The sequence below is a fragment of the Colias philodice genome, chromosome 11 (genome assembly GCF_061535455.1).
Source record: "Colias philodice isolate Cphi_HAF_F1 chromosome 11, ilColPhil1 Martin Lab GWU primary, whole genome shotgun sequence".
NCBI lineage: Eukaryota > Metazoa > Arthropoda > Insecta > Lepidoptera > Pieridae > Colias > Colias philodice.
In genome coordinates, this window is record NC_143096.1 from 5,465,709 (window position 1) to 5,489,952 (window position 24,244).

Genomic DNA, 24,244 nt, shown 5'->3' on the forward strand with positions numbered 1-24,244 from the left:
AGTTTTTTAGAAATTTTTATGATAGTTTTGTTATAGGTAACTATAAGTTATCAGAGCTTTTATTGACATTTTAGTGAAAAGCTGTGGTTCTATTTCCCTATTAAAATATTAAGAAGCTGTAATACATACGTAGACAGACATCTATTATATTGATAGAGCATATTCAAAACACAAATTTTGCAACGTATCTAAGGCTAAAGTGGGTCTTGGCGCCATTCCTTTCGTTGCTCTTGCTGCATAAGATACAGATTATTGCGTGTAGATTGGGACACAGATTTCAGTTGTAGCAACACATATATCATGATAGTTATATTTTGTGTGCCTAATATCGTGTAAACTTCTTTCTTTCGAAATAATATGTACATTGCAAGTTCCACTTTAGAAGGCGCGCGCTCGTACGTTAAAATTCAATTTGACGGCGCGTTTACGCAGTGATTAGTGACCCTGACTATTGCACCAGATAAGTTTCCCCATTCCACTGCTGCAAAAAGGTTATAGCAAATGTCTCTTGGTTGTTGACATTCATGTTTGTTTTACTCTTTCAGTAGGTATAGAAAAAAATCAAAGTGTACAGTAATATAGATAGGAACAATGTAGGTAGGTACTGCAAATTTAGGCTGGTTCAGGATAGAATAAATAGATGGCGAAAAGTTATTAGGTATTAATTTCTTTTTTTAGTTATTAAAGCATTATCATTTTTATGGAATTATAATGTAGATTGCATGGACATTACTCTGTGCATTGTCAAAGCACAAAATAAACGGCTGTATCACCAGATACAAAACACGGGCTCAATAGAGAAGTTAGGACAGAAACGATAATCAATCACTAATCTCTTGCATTTAACTCCAGCTTGTTTGTCGACATCACATAATTTATTGATGGCTGTCTAGTTAACACTTTGTTCATGTCAAGGCCACGAGCATATTTGGCGGGCTTGGCTCGGAATTTACGCTCTGTTTGTGACACGAAAATTTCGACATGATATGTTTATAGTTTATACCAGACTGCATTTTTCATGTGCAATATTATGTAGATACAGAGCCTTGGCTTTTGTCTTTAATTCATGAAACAAAATGTTGAATATGTTTACGCAACCTACGGAATAATATTCATTAAACTCTATGTTTATATTAGTTTACATATTTATAATAGTACACATTAAACTCTATGTTAGGTTAATGTTTTACTTTCATTCAATTTGTATTACGTATCTAGAGTCAAACCTGTTAAATTAAATATAACAAAAAAACAAAACTCAGAACAATACGTTTTGAGAAACAATTTTAAAATTGCCTCAATTTACTTAATCACAAATCTTCCTGCAATGTTACTAAACAGATGATTACCTAAAGAAACAAAGACAAATTTTGAAAGCTAACACTAGTGTTCAGCTTACAAAATATGAAAGCTAAATCTAGTGCCCAACTTTTCTTGTAACAGTGATGGCATCGACCGTCGGCGTCGCAACCGAACGATAAACAAGAGTGGAGACAAACCACTAACCAGCAGCAAGCACTAAGGCAGTTAACTTAAAACTTTCCCGCGCAGCGCACGCGGACTCTTACAACACTTGAAAACGTTCCGAAATTACGTGATTCCATTTAAAGCAATTCCCATTCAAAGTGTACATTCAGCCCTACCGATACATATTTAGATATTATAAAATCAGTTTTATAACAGCTAATAGAACACTATTATCCTGTCGTGTTTGTTTATGTGAGTTACTAGACAAGTAACTGCTAGTGTGTCAAAACAGCTGTTTTATATTTCGGTGAGTTTAAAATATGTACAATAAATCAAGCATTATGTTATGTAGGGCACTTTTAAAGGCAACTGAAACATGTAATAAGTATGCGTTCTAGAAGCACGCAGCCGGCAATGTATGTTAACCATATGAGGTAATTCTTTCTTCATCAAGTAAATAATTATACGACCTTTGCTATTCAAGTGAGACATCTATTGCTGCCAATACTAATTATTGTACAATTTTAACGAAATACCTCAATTTATACAAAATTGCCTTGGCTTATACCTATTTCTGTAATACCTACACCTTTACCTAACTAAAACAAAGTTAAAAAGTATAATTTATTCAAGAAAAACAATTACTCACCTTTATTTTTTTAATTCTTACTTAAGTAATCATTTAAATCATTCGAAATCAGATTGGAACATAAATTAATATAGTACTGTTAAATAAGCTTAATACATAACTGGCGCACTTTTAATTTAAACACACTATTACAGATTTGCAAAGCAATTAATCTTAAATAAAGTGTTAGTAAAAAGCACTAACAATCATCCGAGGAGATTATTAAAGTTAGCTTTAACAACCATTACATCACTTAAATTACGACGATAATTGTTCGCAAATGGTTACAATAATATGAGAGAATAATTGCGTGCCTTACGTGTTAAGCGTTTGTTATTAAAATTTTCTCGAAAATGGAAATGGATAATTCAAGGAAACACTTCCGAGTTCGTAACTAACTTTATTTTGCGATTGTAACGTAACTGCGGCCATCGATGCATGCCTCACTGCAAACTGCAATTATATGCAGCGTAATACTTTAAAATTATGATTAAATCTTAAATATTTTAAGATATATATATAATTTACACTTCGTCTATTATAATTATGATGCAAAATTCTTAAAGTAATCACATCCAATAGTCTCAATTTAGTTGTGTTGAAACGTAAATAGATATTTATTAAAAATTACGCTTTAATGTAATTTTATCTATCCGACCTAGCAATTAAATGTTTCGATCAATATCACGATTAGTGTTACCCAATACATATTGTCTCGAAGCCTTGGTCCTCCACTCTGAAAGCCGTGCACGTGCAATGTGTTAGGCAAGCGGGTTCCTCCTTGTAACGAACTGCTCATAGATTTACAGCACGCATCGCTTTCTAATCACTAGAACCTTCTTAAATAAAAAAAAATAACAATAAATTCAGCCAAATATATTTAAACGCATGAACGTACGTTATTATTTGAAGGTATTATAGCAAAACCTGTTATAAATACATAATTTTAAAATGGTGTATTTTTATTGTAAACTAGCGGTCCGCCCCGGCTTCGCTCGTGGTACATATTTCGCAATAAAAAGTAGCCTATGTTCTTTCTCAGGGTCTAAAGATTATCTGTGCCAAATTTTATCAAAATCGGTCCAGTAGTTTATGCGTGAAAACTATACATACATACAAACCTTTCCTCTTTATAATATTAGTATAGTCTATAATAAATATTCTTCAAAAGAAATTCAATTCCAGACTATAAATGTTGGTATTAATAAAATATTTTAACGCATGTAGCATAAAAACCAGTTCACCCGCACAGTCGAGTTGTGTCATCCCGGCTTAAGCATTTATTGCCTCAGCTTTATAGTTGAATCCAACTGGTAAAGTGGTCCTAGTACTTCCCCGGGCTACAATTTATCCTCCTTATACATTCAAGTATATAATTTTTGCACAGCTTAGAAAATGGTAGAGACGTAAGGGGTTACTTGATCATTCAAATATATCTAACATTCACAATATCTCTCCTAGATAATATTATAATAAAAAACACACACTTGTGACAAAATATTTATCTAAATACAATTTTGTGGTAGTTCGTAATAAATTTTTTAATATAAAGAAATAAATAGATACATTTGATGTTGTTATAACCTTACTATGTATTTAATATGGAAGGTACCTTCATAGAAGATTGTTCCAATGAAAGAATCTGTAGTTCTTGGTAATGAATCCATCTCATAAGAACTTTTAATTCGCCTTTGTACACTCTATTATGTATGTTACTAGTTTTTTGTACTAGCACTTAAAGTTTGATGCTCTCTGTGTTTTCTTTAATTTCCCAGAGTCCACATTATCAATACAAGGAAAACTTGTAAGACCACAATTATCTTCGACTCTCCCATTTATTATGTGTGAAAGCAACAAGGAAACAATTTATTTATACTGCACATTCGTGTTAAGAATTTTTACTAAACTTTACGCATTAAATTGTTGTTAGTTTGTTATTATTAAAGAAAGAATATATATAATTATATGAGAAGAATGAATTGCAGATTTTATACATTTTATAATCAGATATTATTGATGAGATAATTACGCTTATTAGCTTTCGTTATTATTCGACCTCTGTTAAAAATAATTGTGAAAACTGTGGTGAAAACGTTAAAGAAATCAAAGCACGATACGACATAGCAACTCATGGATACGCGTATAATATGTAAAGCTGCTTTGTAATAAAAATAATAAATTTATTTATTCACTCAAATAAACGCAGCCTAAACTTATAGTTTCCACATAATATTTAGACATACAATAACGATTTGGTTAAAAAACATTCTTAGAATTGCTAAAATAATTTTTATATTTATTTGATGATTTGCGTTATATATTTATTATTTTTTCATTTAATATGCATTTGCATAAATTCATGATACATAAATATTGTAAGTGTAAAGTACAGTGTAAAGGTTTATGATACTCAAATTTTCACTATCACTTAAAATTTACAAAACAACATTAATAATACAAACATTATCATCATTAAAAAATCGTAAAATATAATTATGTAAATTATGTATGATTATGCAATAACTCTACGTATGAACAATTTCATACGGGAAGGCTGCCTCAAATGGAATGTTATAAATTATGATTTTATATCACTAAGCCAATTGGAAAGGTATAACACTGAAGGTAAACAATGTTTTATAATATTAGTAACCTCAACTTGCTTCATTCAATTAATATAATAATTTATTCAGTGTCAGTTTTCAAGTTTACCAATTTTTTCCCAAGTCGTGCAAAATAAACCATGTGAAAGTATACAAGAATACAATAAAAATTATAATATTTTTAAAGCCACAAATCTATCAAAATGTTAAACCTCTTCACCGAAGATTATTAAACTATATTGCACTCACCTCAATACATAATTTTGATAGTAAAAATAATTTATAGACGTTTTAGCTGATGGGTACAGATTTAAATAATTATTCCATTTATTGCAATATATATTATCTAGTCATATTTTTGATATATGATAATGAAACATAACGTATAAGGGCAATGATAACACTGAAAAGTGAATACATTTGAATAGAATAACTAGCCAAGGTAGGGACATTAGATTTGCGAAACTCTACTTTGTATAAATGTTAAAAAAAATGTGAAGTCCCGTGTCCCCAAGTGGTAAGGGGCAGATTTTTCCTTCGTCTCCACCGGGAATCAAACCCAGGACCCCTTGATTCTACGCTCACATGTCAACCACTGTACCAAGGAGGTGGCCAATGTTAATGCTTATCGTTTATTATTTTTGACCTTCCACTTTACCGTAGCGAGCACTAAATATACGTAATTATATACCATCAGATTCGCAACCATTGCAACGCATTTAAGCAATACTTCATAGAACAATATCACATTATATTTTACTGCTATCTCGCTACCAAACCGTCTTTTGTTTGTTTTAAAAATAAAACAATTGACGGTGTCACGGTATTTGTCCGGTGTAATAATTTAGCATTATGTTTATACGAATTTATTTTTAGGTTCTAACATCGCTTTCAGGTGAAACAGTCAGAAAGCGTTAAATACACTTAAAAACTTTTAATAAGTATCACTTAAATATTATTACTCACTTAAATAATTTTAATAAGTATCTAAGCCTCTAAGATATCAAAATTTTACTTTTTGCTGGAAATATTATACATACACTGCAATTATTGTAGGTACCTACTTACTTTTTTATTTATTCTTAAATACATAATATTAACCAACAGCCACATACTATATGTATTGTAGGCACATATATTTGAAAGACAATCCGGAATCACCAGCCTGCTCATGATATATATGAATACAAACATTAAAGATGTTTATTATGAGGAAGACCATTCCCGTTTTCAATTAAACTTCATTGTGTTGACAAGACCTCAAAATAGTGGCCTAATGACCACACTACCGACCGACTGCTGACCTCAATGTACAGGTAACTTCGTGACATAACAGTTACGTCGTGTGAGTTCTAGTTCGGCGCTCCTAAACTATTATACCATAATATCGCCAACAAAGACTTAATGACACATTTCTAACGATGTACATGCATGTCATATAGTATAACAACATAGGAAGTCTATTGACTTGCAAGCTTGTAACGGTGCCCGTAAATTAAGCAATTGTCATGTACCTGTGATATTTCTTGTGTAACAGTATTAAATGTAAACAAACATTTACATATACAAACACGATAGCTAAAAGAATTTAATGATTGCGGGCTGCAATGTGTATGCAATCGTTTGATTTAGGTACTCGCAATCGGTCAAGATGTCATTTATTTTTAATAGAAAACGTGTCGATTGACTTGGATTTTTTTTGACTTTTAGTTTATTTATGAGTGAAAATCAATATCAGTGATCACATCGGAATTAGTTATTTAAAAGACACAGAGGCAGGTTAGGTCAGATAGAAATATAAAATAACACTACAACATATGAGTCAAGAATTATTAAAGAGACAAAAAAAAATATTTCGAGCCACAACATCATAGTTATTTTTAATTAAAACTTATTTTAAATTCGAACATATAAATTAACCGGCTTTGCCGATGATGTCAATCACTGGCAATTATTTTATCAATAATTAGTAAGTAGTGTAAAGAAAAAAGATGTTTCTAGGCCTGACGCTACATTTATTAGAGCATAACGAACAAGCATTAAAAAATCAATGACTTTGTCTTGCAATAGGTTTACCACGGTATCGATAGATATAGTTTACACAATGGCTGCTGATCATTTCACAATAAACAATATTAATTTCACATAGCGCTTGATTGGCTCTATGAAATGATATGTTAGTATTGAGAAAATGATAAATATTCTTACAAAATTTAATCAACCAACCAGAAATAAGAAGATACTTATGTGTCTACAAACTTATTTAAGGTACAAGGTTGCTAGTTCTATGATATAAAATTAACAATCTAAACTTCAACGATTGCTGAGTATCATTAATAAGTACCTACGCTAACTAAAGTAACAAAAACTCTAACTATAACGTATTGTTAGTTACGTTATTCAGACTATAACTATAACTGGTTATCTAGCTTAATACCTGAAGTGTTATTGCACCCAATAATTTTCTAATAACTTTCATTTAGTAAGTATCTATGTAACTCAATACATCGCTAGTCGAGGTAAATCGAACTCGCCCTGAGCACTGAGACTTGAGAGAGAACACTTTCGTTTAATCACAGCTACAAAGATATTAAAATATGTACCTACTTACTTTCGTATAAAAGTTAGACATGAGACGTTTATCAACTTATAATTATATCATACATTAATTAACTCCTTCTACACTGGCTTATTTTTACATACTTGACAAGTAGATATTACAAAAAAAACAGTAACAATAAATACTACAATAGGAATCCTTAAAGATCCTATGTGGTTTGAAGGCATTTCAAAACATAAACTATGTTACATATGTATTCACATAATGTAACGTTCCATCGCAACCGAGGAAGTTAATACTAGAACGTTTGTATTGTAGCCAATGGACCATAAAAAATATTAGATTCATCAGTAAGCAAAACGATTGCTAGATTATATATTTTATGATAGACAATGCTATAAAATTACTATTCAAGATGATGTTAAAATATAGTACAAGTTAAGAATCGCATTAGTTTTTTGAGAACGTATGTAAAAAAAAAAATTAAAATACGTTTTAATGATGCAAGGATAACGCTCTGATATCACGTTATTCACGTATATTCAACGTTCTGTAAAAACGTATAAATCCATATTAAAAAGGTTAGTTGAGCTAAAATCAAATCTATTATTTCAACCTTCAAATAATTGGTTAGATTTTAACCTATGGCTGGTTCAATAGAACATGTCAAGGATTTTTTTAATATATCTACAAAATCAGTGTCAACCTATAGTAAATATTGAACTGTACAAATACATCGAGCACATAATCAAGTTAAATATAATACCTAGAAAGGATTAGTGTGTGACATTTAAAATCTACTTTAGTATTTATTCTATTGTAATGAACTCTATGTAAATTTCGATAATAATTGTATTTGACTTTCGGAAATATTGTGATAATATTTAAGTTGTATCTTTAGTAATGGGTAGGTATATTATATTACATTACAGTACATATTGTAGCTTTCAAAATGAGGTGGTAAATTTTTAAATTAAATTAATGAATTATTTTTTTATCAAACCTAATATTCGAACACTTTATTTGATACTCTACATAACATGATAAAATTAAAATAAATATAATAAAATTTACAGAATTATTTTAAAACAAATTTGAAGCAGGTGGTCGTTCTTGACAATGACCGCTTTGACAAGCATAGGGAAAGCTGCAGTTAACTTAGTATGAACTATGAAGTATTGTTTATAATTATTTATGGAAAATGCATCAAGAAAGATTCTAAATCATTCATTCGTGCTTTGCTGTAACTGTCTTCTCTTAGTTAAGTTATCTTAGTTAAAAACTAATAAGCTACGTGTGGTTATAACAAAACAATTAAACACAGCCAAAGCTTTGATTAGTGACAAAGAACATGACATTACTCAATCACATAAAATAATTATATTAAATAAACATTTTTTTGCTATACACAAAAGTATTTTTAATAATTTCACTTTTACACAACAATAAGAATACCTTATTTAATGGGACACGACCTAGAATGTTTGTATTAAGACCACGTACATCTCCAACTTTGATAGCATCTTCATGAGAGCAAATAATATTTCTAAGATCTACGCAGAATAATGTTAATCGAGATCACAAGAATCACTTCCTTATATAATCTACTTTTACAAACAGCTTAAAAGTCACATGCTGAAATGACTTATAGATTTATGAAAATTAAGCTTATGACGCAATTTTGGCCTTTTAAAATAAAAATATCATATAAAGATAAGGAAATTATCGTGCTCTGAATGCTATTTCTATAGTCTAAAATATGTTTTGTCGAATAAAAATTAAATCGATGTTTACATAATAGTTTTCGCATATAAAGCATATAATTTATACACAACTAGTAGTAATTACACTCCATATAAAACAATCGAATTATGTTGTACATAATAGATAGATACAGGTTGGTCGATCGAATTGGACACCTTTCACGAACCAGTCCTACCACTTTCGCTTCATCCACTCGAATCGGGTCACTATAGTCGAGTTCGGGATTTCTCCCACATATATTATACTTCTTATCTTGTATTTAGATTAGATTATACTTTAACAATGAATAAATGAAAATACTATGTGTATTTAGAAATTAGTCAAATATTATTGGATAGCCTTAATCTTAATATCTCTACATACTCTAAGATCTCTACAATCTACATAACAAAAAAGTAAAGTTGAAAAAAAGTACATTTAAAAAGATGGGTTTCTGAAACCTCATTTCGGTTATAAAGAAACGATTAAATTTGTCCATGTTGTATATTTTTTTCCATTAAATTTGTAGTTCAATAGTGTTTTTTGTTAAAAATTATAATAGACCTTTTTTCATCTCAATTTGCTACGCTGATCTATCTATTACATAATTCAGTTTTATAATTTTTTTGTTAAATTTGCACCTCATTCACTTAATTCAATTATAATCTATTTTATATAAATAGGAAAAATAATATTAATTGTGTTTATGTAACATATCTGATTCTAGAAAGAATGTGTGTAACTGCTAGGGCTGCCAATAGAGATATATATCATATTTATTTTATTAATTAAGACATTTAACTGCTAGTATATGATTAAATAAATTATATATGTAACAATAATTTAAAAAGAAACATAGATTTAGATTTATACAGATAGTAAATCGAATAAAATAATTTAAAATCTAACGATGCATCTGCGTTACAGTACTTTATTTAGCAATATCTTTATGTAGGAGTATCCTTAAATTTTAGTTTTAATACCTTTAATAACTTTATTGTCTTTGAAAAAATGATAACCCTTGCATAGCGTATACCAACGCGTTGAACTCTTTCACTCGTCGACTCTATGTGCATAAAGAAATAGATTTTACGTAAACATTTTGTTTTATTTTATCAATTACTTTTTTGGTTAACATTATAAAATTGCAGAAAAGCTGTTATTTATTTGATGTAAAAAAACTTGGCTGTGAATTCGAAACTAAAATCAGTCGAGTCGAAGTTATTAGTTTCTGTTAGAAATTTGATTAACCACGAATAGTAAGTATATTGACTTGATAATGCTCATAACTTTAATTAAGAAATGCAGGGAAAGTTGACCTGCGAGACACTCCGATATTTACTCCTACCAGTCACATTTACCCACTTTTTTCGAAGTTTATTCGGCCATAAAGGTCAATGGTCGCACTACAAAATTACAAATAAAGATTTGACCATGAGACTAGAAGAGAAAGGATGATGTCCATTATGACTTTTATCGATTGAATACATAATTTTCGTAATACTTGTCAAGGTTTAATTCCTTATAGTTAATCGGTATTTACAAATATACAACATCAAAAGTATTGCATGACATGCTACTTTTATTTGTTGCGTGTTATTTATTGTTATGGCTGCTGCAACAAATTTGATGATAATAAAGTCTGCAAGCGCAATAAAAATCATAGATTTATTTATCTATTATACTCTATTGTATAAGAATTTTGATCTTACTTCAAAAATAACTTATACATTGTAACTAATTAAAGGTTTGTGATCACTGCCTCTACTACTGGGAATAAACATTTAATCACGTGCAACATACTTGTTAATATAAATATAATCTTTTATCAAACACATAAAATGTATTAAAGGTATTGCTTGTTATGATTTACTATTATAATCATATTTAACTACTCCAATAATCCGTTAGTTCTAGCGTCAATGTAGTTACAAACATTTTGATTTTCATTAACATAATTAAGATTAAATTAACAGATTGATTGAGATTAAAAAAATAGAAAACAATTGGATAAACTAGTTTAATTAGCGAAACATCATCAACGAATGTCATGAATAATACAAACTCAAACATTTAACAAGGCCTTAGAAGCATTTTTCGAAAACACATCTATTTATATGCAAAACACAAGGAATGCGTAATGAGCTTTTGATGTTTGTTCCATTCTAAAACATTGAAAAATATAATGAGTGTTCTTAAACATTTGTTTTGACATATTTTAATCACATTGTAAACACTAATATGACTTTAATTTTTTATAAATGGTATTTTTAATCTTTCAATCTCGAATGACCTTAAAAGAAAATGTAGGTTAACCAGTAGTCAAAGAAGGCCAGACAGAAATGCCTACGTTTATAAATTTAATAAACCTTTCTTATATAATTATAGGTTTGACCTCTCCTAATATGTAAATGATACATCATTTTACAAATTTGTAAGGAATAATGTGTAACATCCATTATTTATAAATTTAATAATGTTAGGTATAATTCGTATTAACATAATAAAAGATTATTTTTCTTTTGACATTTATTTATAAGTTATTTATAACATAAAATATACTATTTTACAAATGTGATCTATAACATCGAATTGTGTTGGATTTATGTCAACAGACAATTTTACGATCTGCCGTTAAAATGCAAAGTAAATCCTACATTTTATTTATATTGGCAAATTCAATAGTGTGTTTAGTACCTACATAACTTCAAGGTGATTGTATATGTTCCTCTGTGCTTCTAAATGTGTGGTTTTTATGAATATTTTTCTGATTTTATAGATCTGCAACCCAGAAATACTTCCTGAACATCTATCCAAGCCAAGATTCTGACTGCTTTGCTGCATGCACTCGATGGGTTGGACTATAAATGCAGCGATCCTTATGTACTATTTTTATTACCTTATTATTTTCTAACACGCATTTCGCATTAACAAATGAGAAATCGAACCGGTAACGTCGAAGGGCTTTATTGCACACTTTACATTCTAGGCTATCTGTGACCCAGTCTGGTTGTTAGACTTACACTCAATAACCACTTACGGTATGAATAGCATACGGTTATCTGACCTCAACGTATTCTTGCAGCATGCATTTTAAGCACTTTACTGTAAATACATATATACAGTAGCACCTCGTTAAGTCGAACCTCGATAAGTCAAAAACCTCCAAATCTCGAAAAAATGTCTTGTTCCCTTCCCTTCAAACCCGAAAACCTCCGTAACTTGAAATTTTGGCCCTCTGTTAGTCGAAATGATCACCGAGTCCCTCCAAGCCATTTTGGTACATATTTTCACTCTATAACTCGAAAAATTAAATTTGACCTCTGTATCTCGAACATGGCAACATTTTATTTTACAATCTTTATAACTTGATCATTTGGACTTTAACAACTTGCCGACAGTGCAGTACACTATAATTGTTTCTTAGAAAACATTTTAGGAGTATGCGATAATAAATTTATGACTCACGTAAACACGTGTTTGCATTAAGTAGGTATCTGATGACGAAATTATCGATTCAGTAACTCAGAAAACCGATACTAATGATAAAGATGACATAGAAGACGTGAATAGTACATGCGCTCCATGCGTTTCCATCAAAGAGGCAAGAACCGCATTGAATACCTTACGAAATTTTATAGAGCAAACCAGTATCTCTGAAGAATAAGAATTTTCTGTTCTTTATAAGTAGATTAGACAATGCTAGAGAACAACCAAATTATATAAAGCAAAAAAAATACTGACTTTTTTAATGCCATATTTTTTATTTTTTTAAATGATTTGAAATAATGTTGATTTATAATAAATAAAAACATGTTTGTCACCTCTGCAAGTTGAATTTTAATGTACTTTACCTCTCTAACTCAAAATTTATAAGAATAAACCTCAAACTCTTTATTCTCTCTCTTTAAAATCCGCCTAAGTCGAAATCCTCCTTAAGTTGAAAACTCTATAACTCGAATTTTTTGGCGTCTCCCTTGATATTCGACTTATAGAGGTGCTACTGTATCTTCCATTTATTGGTTAGAAAGTCTTGACTATTTGCTTTCATGATCTCTCTATTGAAAATCAATATTTCTTGTTTCAAATTGGTATGTTTACTAATTGTTTACAGTTATATAATTTGTAATTACAAGTGTTACCAAAGTAGCCAATTTGGTCTGAGAATAAAATTTGCATAGATACATTTCAATAAGGTAAATAAAAGCATAAATTTTGTATGAATATACCTACGTGAAATAATGAACATCGCTAACATATTGGTAATGCGATAGGATTTCATATAGAAAACCCTTATATCTAACTTTAAAATGGTGTTTTCTTATTTATCTTTATTTCCGGGGGTTTTTATGTTTATACAAATCGTATCGCCATAATTATTAAAACTAAATAAGTGTGTAAAAAATATGTTTCATACGTATTGCATGCAATAAAACCTCGGGCGAATAAACGAATCGAACTATCATTACTGACCTATCGCATAACCGCAGTTTCCCTATTCTTGCATTATATCAGACCATCAACATTGCATCATATAGGAAACACTTCCGTAATGCATAATAATAATAAGATTATAGGTAATATATAATCAGAGTATTTTTTTCAAAGCGACCACGCGGTAAGAATTCATCAGACTATCTGATCGAAGATTTAATCAAGGAAAGAATCATCTGAAACAATATTAAAGTGAAAGTGAATTATATCATGAATTAATATCAACTGTTATAATATGCATTGTCGCTTTCGAAATAATTAATTAATTCAGACTCGCTCGCGGTCGCTTTACAATGTTATGGTTTTGCATTGTCGTGACCTTCTCGTAACCTTTGTTGCTGTAGCCACAGTCCATCCTAATCAAAATTTGGTAATGAAATAAATTGAGAAGCTATTTAGGCACGCAACTCGCAAGCAAGCCACTTTCATTTGAATATTACGTAAATCAATTTTATATTTGTTCTATTGTGGTTTATAATTTGACTGGTAATATACAAAAGTTTATCAAATTAATAATTAGACACTAGTCTAGGAGAAAGTAAAGAATAAGAAGCAAGATAACTACACACAATAACCGATACTTTCTTAAACGTTAAGTACTAAAAGCGTGGTAAATTCTAACAAGCTGAACAAATTCTAGAAAACTTAGACAACAGGGGCATTGATGTCATCGGTGCCATCACTAGAGTACTCAATTATTGTTTGAACGAAAGTTTTTGTCGTCACTTAATTAACATGGATAATACAGTTGGTCAAAATGAATTTATTTAACATTTGCAAAATATGACTCCGATATCGATATAGTATAAATATAATTTATCCAACCTTACCGTAAGATATGACTTTTTCTTTAATTTAAAAATTTCTTACTCTTTAGAAAAAAAGTTTGCTGAAGTTTAAATATCATCCATTATTACAGATGAAAATATGTATTGTCAATTAGCGTCAATGTATTATTATAAATGTTATGAACTAATTCTGAAGCGGAAATTCCTGATTTTAGTATTATCGTACATAGATGTATCGGGCATGCTCTATTAACTCATAACTCGTCGGTTGTATAATAGTTAAATCGGTCTATCGGTTGATAAACAAATTGCAGTCATTAATAAAATTTACGCAATCCTTAATAATTTCAATGTTTTCAAATTGTTCAATTTAATTGCAACAAATCATTTAGTCGTGACTTGAGTTTGTATTGCGTTTTCTTTTGTTATAAACTTGCAACTATGTACCTAGTGCATTGATCTCATATTTAGACGACGTTAGACGATAAAGTTTTGTAAGATAAAAATTTAGTTAAGATCTCACACGTCACAATCACATTCACAGTAATTGAAATACGAGATAATATGAAGAAGTATAATATTCCATCGATATGTTATTTAATAATTATCACAATCGCTAAAATAATAAACATATGCTATTTACTCACACAAATTTAGAAAACCGATACCAGGAAAATAGCATCCCAATTTCATTATTTACAAATATTGTAACATTAACATAAATTTAGCATATATTGACATGATATTTTTTCAGTGTATGTGCACAAATGTTATTACGATCGCTCATGCTTGCTTATCATATTCATATTTTTTAGATATAAGTTCGAATGATTTTTACTACTACATCACTCATTTTATTTTAGATATACCATGCGGAGGCTACACTTGACTGACAGGCATCTCCGAGTGATGCTGTGGTGCATACTGTTGGGATTACAACCTGCTTTCGGAGGAATCCTTGACCCCTTCAACTGGGCTCGCTCAGACCGCATAGAAGTCAACATACCTTGGCTACCCTGTTAGTTATGTAACTGTATTTCAAATGATGCAGATGCAATTGATCGTTAATATTTATTGCAAGAGATTTTACATGTTGTAATATTAACACATACATAAAGCCTTTTTATGGATTTTTCATAATACGATAATTATTGTATTTATCGCATATTGAATATTTATAATAATTCATCCAATCTCTTTAATATTAATATTTAATATATCGAAATTAAAAATGCACTTTCTACAGGTCTTTTACCTCGACCTACTAAGTAAACAAAGTCTGGCAAACCAGTATTTCTTCCCGTAGACACATGATTACAGTGAATTTTAACACATAGTATAACTAAAAGACTTGAAATTAATAGATGAAGATACAACATGTACCTATAACAGCTGTCTATAATATTGTTGATTTAATTGTCTATTGTCTACTTTACGATCATTTCAGTTCGTAATATTCGTTTGTTATTTGTTGTTTATTTACTATTTTTCCCCGATGCCACAGTTGAGAACGAAACGCGATGTTATGATGAACTGGGTTGTCTCAACATCACCCGCAGCTGGTACCACCTTATTCACCGGCCTTTTAACGTATTTCCTCTACCGAGAGTAGTAATTAATACCAGGTAAGTTTATTCTTTTGAAGAATTAGGTACCTAAAACACCCTACCATCTACAATAGTTATATAACTGAAAACTCAACTAATATAATGAACCCTGTGTCTTGAAGGACACTGAACCTACACTAGTATTTTAAGGTTTTTGCATAGAATTAACAAATGCCTGATTAAGGTCTATAAAGCTGGATTCCATTTAACTTAACCAATATTCTTATCTAATACTCGCCACGACTACTCTCTAACAGAAATCTAATCTATTTATTCCAGGTTCATCTTATACTCCAAAAAGAACCCAACGGATGGACAACTGTTAAATGTCAATGTTAATAAAACAATAATAAAGTCAAACTTTAGTCCTCGACGTCTAACTAAGATGATTATACACGGCTTTATCGACACACCTTTATCAAACTGGGTAAGACAAGAAGAAAAAAAATTACGAGTATACGATACACGATTTGAAATTAGCATTTATATAATTATATTATCATAGTAACGTAAAAAACATAACTGTTTCGTGTGTATGTAATCAAAATAGAAAGTTTTTTTAAGAAGTCAAGTTGAAAAGAGGAGGCTACTTTATTATTTTTCGTAATACATAATTAATATATATTTTAGGTCAGCGAAATGAAGGATGAATTAGTAAAAGCTGGAGATTTTAACGTCATCGTAGTAGACTGGGCTGGCGGGAGTCTTCCGCTCTACACCCAAGCTACAGCCAATACTCGATTGGTTGGTCTTGAAGTGGCGCATTTTGTCAACACATTGCAGGTATATTCCACTACTGTATTGATACATAGTCTTAAACAAGGTAACACTTTGCGTTTCATATTAAAATTAAATATGTACTTAATTATTGTAAGTAAATGTTAATATTTGTCAATTCAAAATGCAATGTGAAATCGCTTAATAAATATTTAAAAATTATAAAGATCAACGTAAAAATGTAGAAAGTGGAGTGAAAGTACTATTTTGTATGTGAAATACCTGTGTTATGTACTTACCTACTGTATATACCTAAAATAAATATGAAATTTCATTTTACAGAAGGAACATGGTCTCAATCCTCTTGATGTACATATTATTGGACACTCATTGGGAGCTCATACCGCTGGTTACGCAGGCGAAAGAATACAGGTATATAGATAATACTACAGCAGAAACATGTTTGTTACTTACTCGAGAAAAAAACTATCACATACATCATATTGTCCTTGATTTAGCTTCTTTGTTATTAGGATTTAGGAAGAATTACAGGACTCGATCCTGCTGAACCTTACTTTCAAGGAATGCCTACCCATGTGCGCCTCGATCCAACTGACGCGCAACTAGTCGACGTCATACATACAGATGGAAAAAGCATATTCCTTTTAGGTAACTACTTATAATATTATGATATAAACCTTCACATGTTAAATAACACAATATATATACGCTTTTTAACCTGCACTATATAACACTCATACAAATTCATCAAATAGTTAGATAACGTGATATAATATTTTATAAGAGCTTCCTTGCTATTTTCTACTAACAAATTAACATATTTATGTATATTATCTATGTGTAAATATGTGTGCTATTTTGCTCGTAGGTCATCCTCCATTGTATATACATATTTATGTATAGTATTATATATTTTATTTATATATTGCTCTAACTAATCATCCGACGTGTTTATTCCACGCGTGCGACAGATTTTGTGTTTATGGCAGGATATGGAATGTCGCAACCAGTTGGACATCTGGATTTCTATCCAAACAATGGAAAGGAACAACCCGGTTGTGATATAACTGAGGGACCCTTGATACCTCTCACTTTGGTCAAACAAGGACTTGAAGAGGCTTCTCGCGTCCTCGTAGCCTGCAATCACGTCCGGGCTATTAAGCTCTTTACTGAATCAATCAATGGGAAATGTCCATATATAGGTAAAATATGAAAACTCCTAATTTGTGATATAAATGATATCTCAAGTATTCATGATCTTGTAAACTATATTTTAGGTCATCAATGTCCGTCATATCAACATTTTCTTGATGGCAAATGCTTTCACTGTGGACACGGCTGCGCAATAATGGGGTATGTCGTATTATACAAACAGTTATTTTAACAAGTAGAATTTTTATTATAGTTGCGAATTAGATATATGCATAATATATTGTACCTTACAGTTCACAGCATCATATTTACGATACAAGTAATAAAATTAAAATATCTGAATAATTTAATATTTGAAGATAAAAATATTTTATGCATCCTTATGCATCCTTCTAAACAAAATCATTTTGTTTGTAAGTCGGACCAAAGAATTGAGACGCTGCTACGAAGAAATACTTTATGTACCGTTATTTGCAGATTCCATGCAGATAGCTCACCTGGACTAATCACAAACAAGAACAATCAAACTGAAAATGAAGTTTATCCTTCTGAGGAACAAGAAACAATTGGCGCGAAATATTTCCTGAACACCGGCAAGGAACAACCATACTGTCGTAAGCATTACATCTCGATACTGGCAAATAAGTATTTCATATATTGTACATATAGATATCGTAACTTATACTATTTTTTAATTTAAATTTATATTTTACAGAAAGGCACTACAAAATCTCCATACATTTGGCCAATCCTAAAGGCGCTGAATCGTGGGTTCAGGTAGGTACATGCAAATAAATACATATATTATAATTAGTTCTACTAAATACCCGTTTACGTTTTTATTTTTATTGTTATCAAACATATCTTCTCTTTTACAGGGATTTTTGAAAGTGACTTTATTATCAGATAAAGGTGTGATCAGAGGAATGGATCTTACACCTAGCAATTACGTCAAGTAAGGCATAGTTATTATAATATTTTAATTAAAATTTAGTATGGGCAAATGTTTTCATAAAGTCCTCTGTTATAGATTGGAGCACGGCACTTCATATACCATTGTTGTAACACATCCTATGGATTTAGGCGGCAAAGTTCGAAAAGTAAGTACATATTTTTTAATATTAAATGTTTCAGCACCATTGATATTGTTTATACAAAACTGTTTTTTTTTACATCTAAAAATACCAGAATCAATTTAAATACAAATATCAAAACTTCGCGTTTGCACTGCCAAACATAGATATCAAAAGTACATATATTATAGTATAGCCTAAACCTCTAGATACTTACTTTATTTTAAGTATTAATAAAAAACATCTTTATTTCCAGGTAGAGCTATCGTGGGAGTACGATATGAATGTACTAGAACCACGATCTCTGTGCATATTGTGGTGTAATGACCGGCTGTATGTGAAGTCTGTTATCGTTGATCAAATGGAGCTTCCTAGTAGAGGGTAATCTTTTTTTAATACTAAATACTTAAAATGTCGTTTTCAGCAGAGCCATTGTTTATTTTTCAAGATTTTTATCTTAATTCTTCTACAAGCGGTCCACCCTGGCTTCGTCTGTGGTACATAATAAATAGCCTATAATAGCACTCCGGGATCACGTCCCTGAAACGAACCTACCTTTCAACAGTAAAATAATTTTTGAAAAGTCCAGTAAGGTCCAGTAGCTCCTTAAAACAGCGCTCTCTAACAAGCAAACTCTTTTTCAGATTTATATTACTAAGTATTAATTATATGTACCTAACCTAACAAAAATCAATTTACTTTTTTACAGGAAGCGTAATGTAGACTTCACTAGCAAGCTGTGTACACCAAAACGAGAATTTGCCGAAATCCCCAACAGAGGTTCTGCAAGTTTCTATGACAACTGCAGCAGGTAGCTGTGCCATAACATCAAAATTAATTGTATTAGATGTGAAAATTATCTTGACAAAGCTTTAATGGAGAGGCAATTTGGTTGTGATAAAAGAAAAACGTTAAGTGATTGTTGTATTACAGGGACTGGACTCCATCTAAATTATAAATTAATTTAAGGCGTGTAAATAATACTATATTGTAACTATTGTACCTATGTGTAATTATATTATAACTATTTTAATTTAATTTTTGATCATGAAATATTTATTTAATTAGGTAAGTAAGTGCCCGTTATCTTTTATCTGTCCTTCAAATTCGAAAAAATATCTCTACAAATGGTAAATTTACCTTCATATGGCTAAAGCTGTACTACGGCTAAATCCGTGAGGATGTTAAGCTTAGCCTTAGCTTAACAGATAATAACAGATTTTTAATCGATTTTATACATTTAATAACGAGTAATATTGATACCCAGATTAATTTCTTAATAAAAATACAATTGGTAGGTAATTATTTTCGTCTTATAACATTTCTATATCGAAAACAAAATTAGAAGGTAAACATTAAATAATAATAATTAGAGTATCTATTCTACAAAAATGTACATACTTTTGTAAATAATAATTAGGATAAGGATGAGAGTAAATGAAAAATAAGTGATTTACAAATTATACTTATTTTTTATTTATTGTGCATTGGAGTACAGAATATCAAAGATTTTTTTTTTCATATAAAAGTAAATAGTAATAATTGCAAACACTCCATTATGCACTGACACATACTTAATAATATGTATCTTTAAAAATAAAACTGTTTTCCATACCTATATCGTTGTTATTTTATTACGTATATCAAAATCGTACCTATTGTTATTTTACTAATACTAATATATCTATTATCTACTCTAATTTCCCGCCCGCATGGTCAAAGGAAATTCCCAGTGGAACGAGCTGTTTCACCGCGGTAACTAAGCCTATGGTACGGGAGCTACCAACGTTTTAAAAAAAGTCATTTTAGTATAGTTGGGTTTTTGATATGCTGTTTCTCTTGCTATTTCGGTTAGAGTCCGGGCTGTCTGGCTGGCGGTAGTGGTTGCGTTTATTAGTGCGCATCTTATCTTATCTACACAGGAAGATATTATACTTAACTTTAGTCATTTTTAACGCGTAATTTTTAATCTTTTGCCTTTAGATAGATCCATCAGACATAATTTTTTTATTGCAAGACGTTTTATTCGTTGTTAAATGGGTGCCATACGCATTTTTTTATTTAAAACAATTAAAATGTCATCGAAATAAGTGAAATTACATCAACATGAGTCCGCTTAAAAGATAAGTAACTAATAACTTTATTACTTGTGTTATATTATCCTTTTTTAATACTTATATTAAATAATTAGTAAACTAATATTTTTAATAGATGCTTTCATATTTATTACACTTTTGGGTATTAATATGAATTTGATGATATGTGTGGTTTATATCAAGTTTACATTTATCGTCCTATTTGAGGTTCGTTGGGAATAGGAGGCACCATGGTAGATTGTTGCAAAAAAATTGTAAATAGTAAAATGAATATTATATACCTATATAGTATAAGTAACACAGTGATTACTTATCCTTCACGGGGACTCATGTTGATGGAATTTCACTTATTTCGATGATATTTTAATTATTTTGAAATAAAAATTGTGTCTGGCACCTATTTAACAACGAAAAAAACGTCTTGCAATAAAAAATTTATGTCTGATGGATCTATCTAAAGGCAAAAGATTAAAAATTACGCGTTAAAAAATGACTTTAAATTAAGGATATTTTCCTGTGCAGATAAGATGCGCACTAATAAACGCAACCACTGCGGCCAGCCAGACAGCCCGGACTATAACCGAAATAGCAAGAGGAACAGCATATCAAAGAACCAACTATAATAAAATTCTCTCTTGTCAACGTTGATACCTCCTATTACGACTATAACAATGCCTTCCGGTTGGCCTCATTCAAATTATGTCCAGTTGTAACTATATTTTGAAGTCAGTTTAGCTTTTTATTAAGAAATAATTATTCAAATTACATAAGATTCATATAAAATTGGTCTGTGCTGTGGTGCTAAACTACCACAACTGAGTAAGTATGAACGGTATGAACTTACACATTTTTAATTGTCATTATTTTATTTGTTTGAGGATGGCCTCGCACAGCTAAAATTCCTCTCTGAATTTAGATTCTTAATTCGTATTCTAGTGAATAAATAGATAGGAGTAACTTACATTTGAATCGTCTCAGTTGTGCTTCATTTTTGATAGTGAGGGGCATGTTTTCTGCCGATTTTATTATAAGTGTTACGCACGTTACTGGACTTAGCTACTAAATTTTGAAAAAATAATCTGTATTCAGTTAGGCATTTAGTGCCTTTTGTGTCACCTACCTAAAGTTTGACATATGTCAAAAATGAATAGATAATGACAGATCAATTGACATAACCGTACATACGATACGAATTACGAATTAAAATTATATCAAAACAAAATATAATACCTACGTTACGATATTGGCTATTGCATAGCTTTTCCTCTAAAATAATAATCCAACATACAACTTATATATTCGGAAATCATATTATATCGAGCCTTTTAAAAACTTACTCAACCGCAAATCTTCAATCCATAATTCAAATGTCGTCCACTTCTAAAATCGTACTTGGTTTAACCTGTCTTGTTACTACAGGAATAGTTGGTTATGTGCATATAAAACAACAGTCGGACAGGTAAAATGCCCTGAGTAATTATTTTAACATAGGTATATCATTAAAACAGCAAAATTCTTGAATGCTGCACACTTACATTTTAATTTTATCCTCCTCCAAATTTTTTATTGATAAATGTTCATACATATACAGCAGTCTAATTTTATTCAATACTGCTATATACTGTAGCCATATGCCGCAGAAGGTAGTCTCTAATCTCTATCAAGGATCACATGGTATGAAGTCAAGTCATAAGACATGTAAAAGTAGGTAAATTAACTGAGCTGCTGATACAAGTGAAAACATATATGTAACTTAGAATTTTAGTGTTAAAATTTGGGATATTATAAAATTGATCATTCACAAACAGGAAGCAAACTCAAAATTTTCTCAAGGAGACTCATTACATTACACTTCAAAAATTATCAACCATATCCATTTTTTATCACCATTAACAAACACTATTCATTTTTATCAAATCAGCCAATTTTACATTCTGTTATTGGATGAAAGTTATTTGTTACATCACAAAATAGTAACCTTTCTCGTACAAACATAAGAGAACAATATTTCATCTTGTCTTCTTTACAGTTGAATTTTTCAAATATAACTTTTTGTGTTCAGCTAAGGAGTATTTAATTATTATTATTTTTTTAGAGAAAAGATGCATGAAGGTGTTCTAAGAGATACAGAGCGGCAACAAAGAAGAAAAATAGAAAATTTATATATCCTGGAAAAACAAAATGAATTGACAAAGCAACTCAAAAGGGACTTAGGCAGTAGTTGATAGGATTTATAATAAAACATTACTAGTTTAGCTAATTACTATTTATTCTTATAACTAAGACTAATAAAATGTTGACAATCTACTTTCTCTCTTTTAACCAAGCTTCCAACATTACATCTTGAAGGTTTAAATCTACTCCAGTTGGTTCCCTTCTATCCATATTATCAACAGTTCCATCAAGCCGTAGTTTTTCCTTTGCAACTGCAGCGAGGCATTCAAATGTTTTTGGTTCCCATGAAGCTAAATCAGACAAAGATTTACGATCAAGCATCACATTGGCACGGTCCAGGCCTTCTCTTAAAGAAAATTCTGTTATATTATGTTGTTCGCAAGCTGCCGTTATTCGTGTATCCCATAGAGCTTTCATATCTTGTTTTTTTAACTGGCGCGCTTTTGTAGCGTAAACCAGGGCACGATGAACATTTCGTACAGCTACAGAATAACAATTTCGGCGACGACCAACATAATGCGCTGCTAACCTGAATATCTTCCTTTTTCTCCAAAATTCATCTGGCCCCCGACATCTTACGAAATTTACAATGCTTAAAAATACCATTTCAAATATATATATAAAGTCAGCTAATTCCTTTCTCTTATTTTTTTTTTATTTACATCGAAATTCGAATGATTTGTAAATCATAACCTCAATCTTTCGTTTTACAAATTTACCTTTGACATTGACTGTCATTTTTTGACATAATAACAGATAAGCAAGCATACAACAGAGCAAGTAATACGCAGATAGATGAATACTGATGAATAACACGCATACAATCCATAATATATCCATAATAATATTATAAATGCGAAAGTAACTCTGTCTGTCTGTTACTCAATCACGCCTTAACTACTGAACCAATTTGCATGAAATTTGGTATAGAGATAATATTTTGATACCCGAGAAAGGACATAGGATAGGTTTTATCCCGGACATCCTACGGGAACGGGAAAGCTAGTGGATAATATGTATTATAAATGCGAAAGTAACTCTGTCTGTCTGTCTGTTACTCAATCACGCCTAAACTACTGAACCAATTTGCATGAAATTTGGTATGGAGATATTTTGATAC

General features: G+C 30.5%; 3 protein-coding genes and 1 long non-coding RNA gene across 8 annotated transcripts; 2 read left to right on the plus strand and 2 right to left on the minus strand.

The window, feature by feature from the left end:
• The first annotated feature begins 1,534 nt into the window (after positions 1–1,534).
• On the plus strand, positions 1,535–20,471 carry LOC149484573 (pancreatic triacylglycerol lipase-like). 5 transcript variants are annotated; one of them, XM_089700752.1, is made up of 16 exons: positions 1,535–1,774; positions 11,781–11,884; positions 15,147–15,301; positions 15,788–15,908; positions 16,170–16,317; positions 16,521–16,673; positions 16,950–17,039; positions 17,141–17,276; positions 17,600–17,830; positions 17,906–17,981; positions 18,258–18,394; positions 18,496–18,557; positions 18,659–18,735; positions 18,811–18,880; positions 19,110–19,234; positions 19,563–20,471. In XM_089700752.1, exons 2-16 carry the CDS (start codon positions 11,844–11,846, stop codon positions 19,666–19,668), a joined length of 1,728 nt encoding a protein of 575 aa, XP_089556878.1. In that variant the 5' UTR covers positions 1,535–1,774; positions 11,781–11,843; the 3' UTR covers positions 19,669–20,471. The 5 variants fall into 5 exon arrangements, with proteins under 5 accessions (XP_089556878.1, XP_089556881.1, XP_089556882.1 ...); XM_089700755.1 differs by lacking the exon at positions 11,781–11,884 and having other exon boundaries at positions 1,536–1,774; XM_089700756.1 differs by lacking the exon at positions 11,781–11,884 and having other exon boundaries at positions 1,536–1,719.
• Positions 2,420–3,673, minus strand: LOC149484574 (uncharacterized). The gene is made up of 3 exons (XR_016316277.1): positions 3,340–3,673; positions 2,796–2,934; positions 2,420–2,548 (listed from the first exon to the last, which is right to left on the minus strand). It is a non-coding gene; the product is annotated as an uncharacterized LOC149484574 (long non-coding RNA).
• A 1,655-nt stretch (positions 20,472–22,126) lies between the features above and the next one.
• On the plus strand, positions 22,127–23,256 carry LOC149484575 (protein PET117 homolog, mitochondrial). The gene is made up of 2 exons (XM_089700758.1): positions 22,127–22,408; positions 23,045–23,256. The coding sequence occupies exons 1-2, from the start codon at positions 22,317–22,319 to the stop codon at positions 23,172–23,174; spliced, it is 222 nt and encodes a 73-aa protein (XP_089556884.1). The 5' UTR covers positions 22,127–22,316; the 3' UTR covers positions 23,175–23,256.
• Positions 23,201–23,854, minus strand: mRpL20 (mitochondrial ribosomal protein L20). Its single transcript, XM_089700757.1, has one exon. The coding sequence runs from the start codon at positions 23,728–23,730 to the stop codon at positions 23,254–23,256; it is 477 nt and encodes a 158-aa protein (XP_089556883.1). The 5' UTR covers positions 23,731–23,854; the 3' UTR covers positions 23,201–23,253.
• Between the last annotated feature and the right edge of the window lie 390 nt (positions 23,855–24,244).